The sequence below is a fragment of the Trichinella spiralis genome (genome assembly GCF_000181795.1).
Source record: "Trichinella spiralis strain ISS 195 chromosome Unknown Scfld4133, whole genome shotgun sequence".
Classification (NCBI taxonomy): Eukaryota; Metazoa; Nematoda; class Enoplea; order Trichinellida; family Trichinellidae; genus Trichinella; species Trichinella spiralis.
The window spans coordinates 1-940 of record NW_003531072.1 but is presented as its reverse complement, the minus strand read 5'-3'; the positions used below and the strand labels follow the sequence as shown (position 1 = coordinate 940).

The following is a 940-nucleotide window of genomic DNA, read 5'->3' as shown; positions in this document are numbered from 1 at the left end:
AAACTAAACTGAAACATTAATAATACTGATGCTGTTTCTTAGGTTGAAGTAAATTGGAATTGAGTTGGTATTTTATGCTTGAAATTTGTTGTCTTTTTCAAGCAAATATTGCTGCTTTTTTGGTAAATGAAATTCAATTAATCATTCAATTCGATGAAGTTCAAAATTTATGAACATTTATTTCACTTACTTCTTACAAATAGATAAACCATACATACATGAGTGTATTTGTATATATACTGTATACAAAATGATTTTACATGTAAGTAGTATATTTTAATTTATAAAAACGGATTAATTTTGTAATAATTTTGTAGCATTTTCTAAGGAAACAGTTTGCTTTTCTCATGACCATCAATCAGTACATCGGTGAGAAGAGAAAATTAGATAAGCTGAATGGTTGGTGAGTGAGTATAGTCAGCAAAGCACAGTAAGTTTCAACTGGTCGTAGTGTGTACTTTGTTTGCATGAGCTGTCGGCTTAATGAGGTGAAGATTTTCTAGCATCTGACTCAGCTCTCCATTTTCATGAAGTCGTTTTGTATCATCAGCCCCTCCGATGAACTTTCCATCAATAAAAACTCGGGGTACCTAGGAGACAAATTTTCCAAGTTTAAGAATATAATCTGAGGAAATTTTAATGTTTTACCGATCTGGCGCCTGTCAGTTCTTCCAAAGCATCTTTCATGTTTTTTCCCGCCGGCCCTTGGGCCCCGTTGGATAACCCCCTTCCGATCCTCGGGGGAAATTGACCAATGAACAATTTCCCCCCCTCCCTGGAATATGGAAGGAAGTTTGCCCAAATACCCCCCAAGAAGAGCTTTTATCAAGACAAAACGAGGGGTAAACAACGGCCCCTTTGGCCGCAGGGAATAAGCAAACAGTGACCCCATTTTATAACATAGAACCCCCTGAAATTGGGTAACTGGTGCAAATTTTAA

The 940-nt window shown here is 36.6% G+C and overlaps 1 protein-coding gene across 1 annotated transcript; it reads right to left on the bottom strand.

Moving 5' to 3' along the window:
• Positions 1-437: 437 nt before the first annotated feature.
• Tsp_15972 (glutaredoxin) lies at positions 438-892 on the bottom strand. The gene is made up of 3 exons (XM_003367521.1): positions 807-892; positions 649-775; positions 438-590 (listed from the first exon to the last, which is right to left on the bottom strand). Exons 1-3 carry the CDS (start codon positions 890-892, stop codon positions 438-440), a joined length of 366 nt encoding a protein of 121 aa, XP_003367569.1.
• Positions 893-940: the final 48 nt, after the last annotated feature.

What these genes read in the sequence shown, in the direction of transcription:
- Tsp_15972 (XM_003367521.1), bottom strand. Translation starts at nt 892, where the DNA reads ATGGGGTCACTGTTTGCTTATTCCCTGCGGCCAAAGGGGCCGTTGTTT. An exon ending in ATAAAAGCTCTTCTTGGGGG is followed by an intron (nt 776 to 806) that starts GTATTTGGGCAA and finishes TCCATATTCCAG; the next exon opens with GGAGGGGGGGAAATTGTTCA. An exon ending in AACTGACAGGCGCCAGATCG is followed by an intron (nt 591 to 648) that starts GTAAAACATTAA and finishes TTTGTCTCCTAG; the next exon opens with GTACCCCGAGTTTTTATTGA.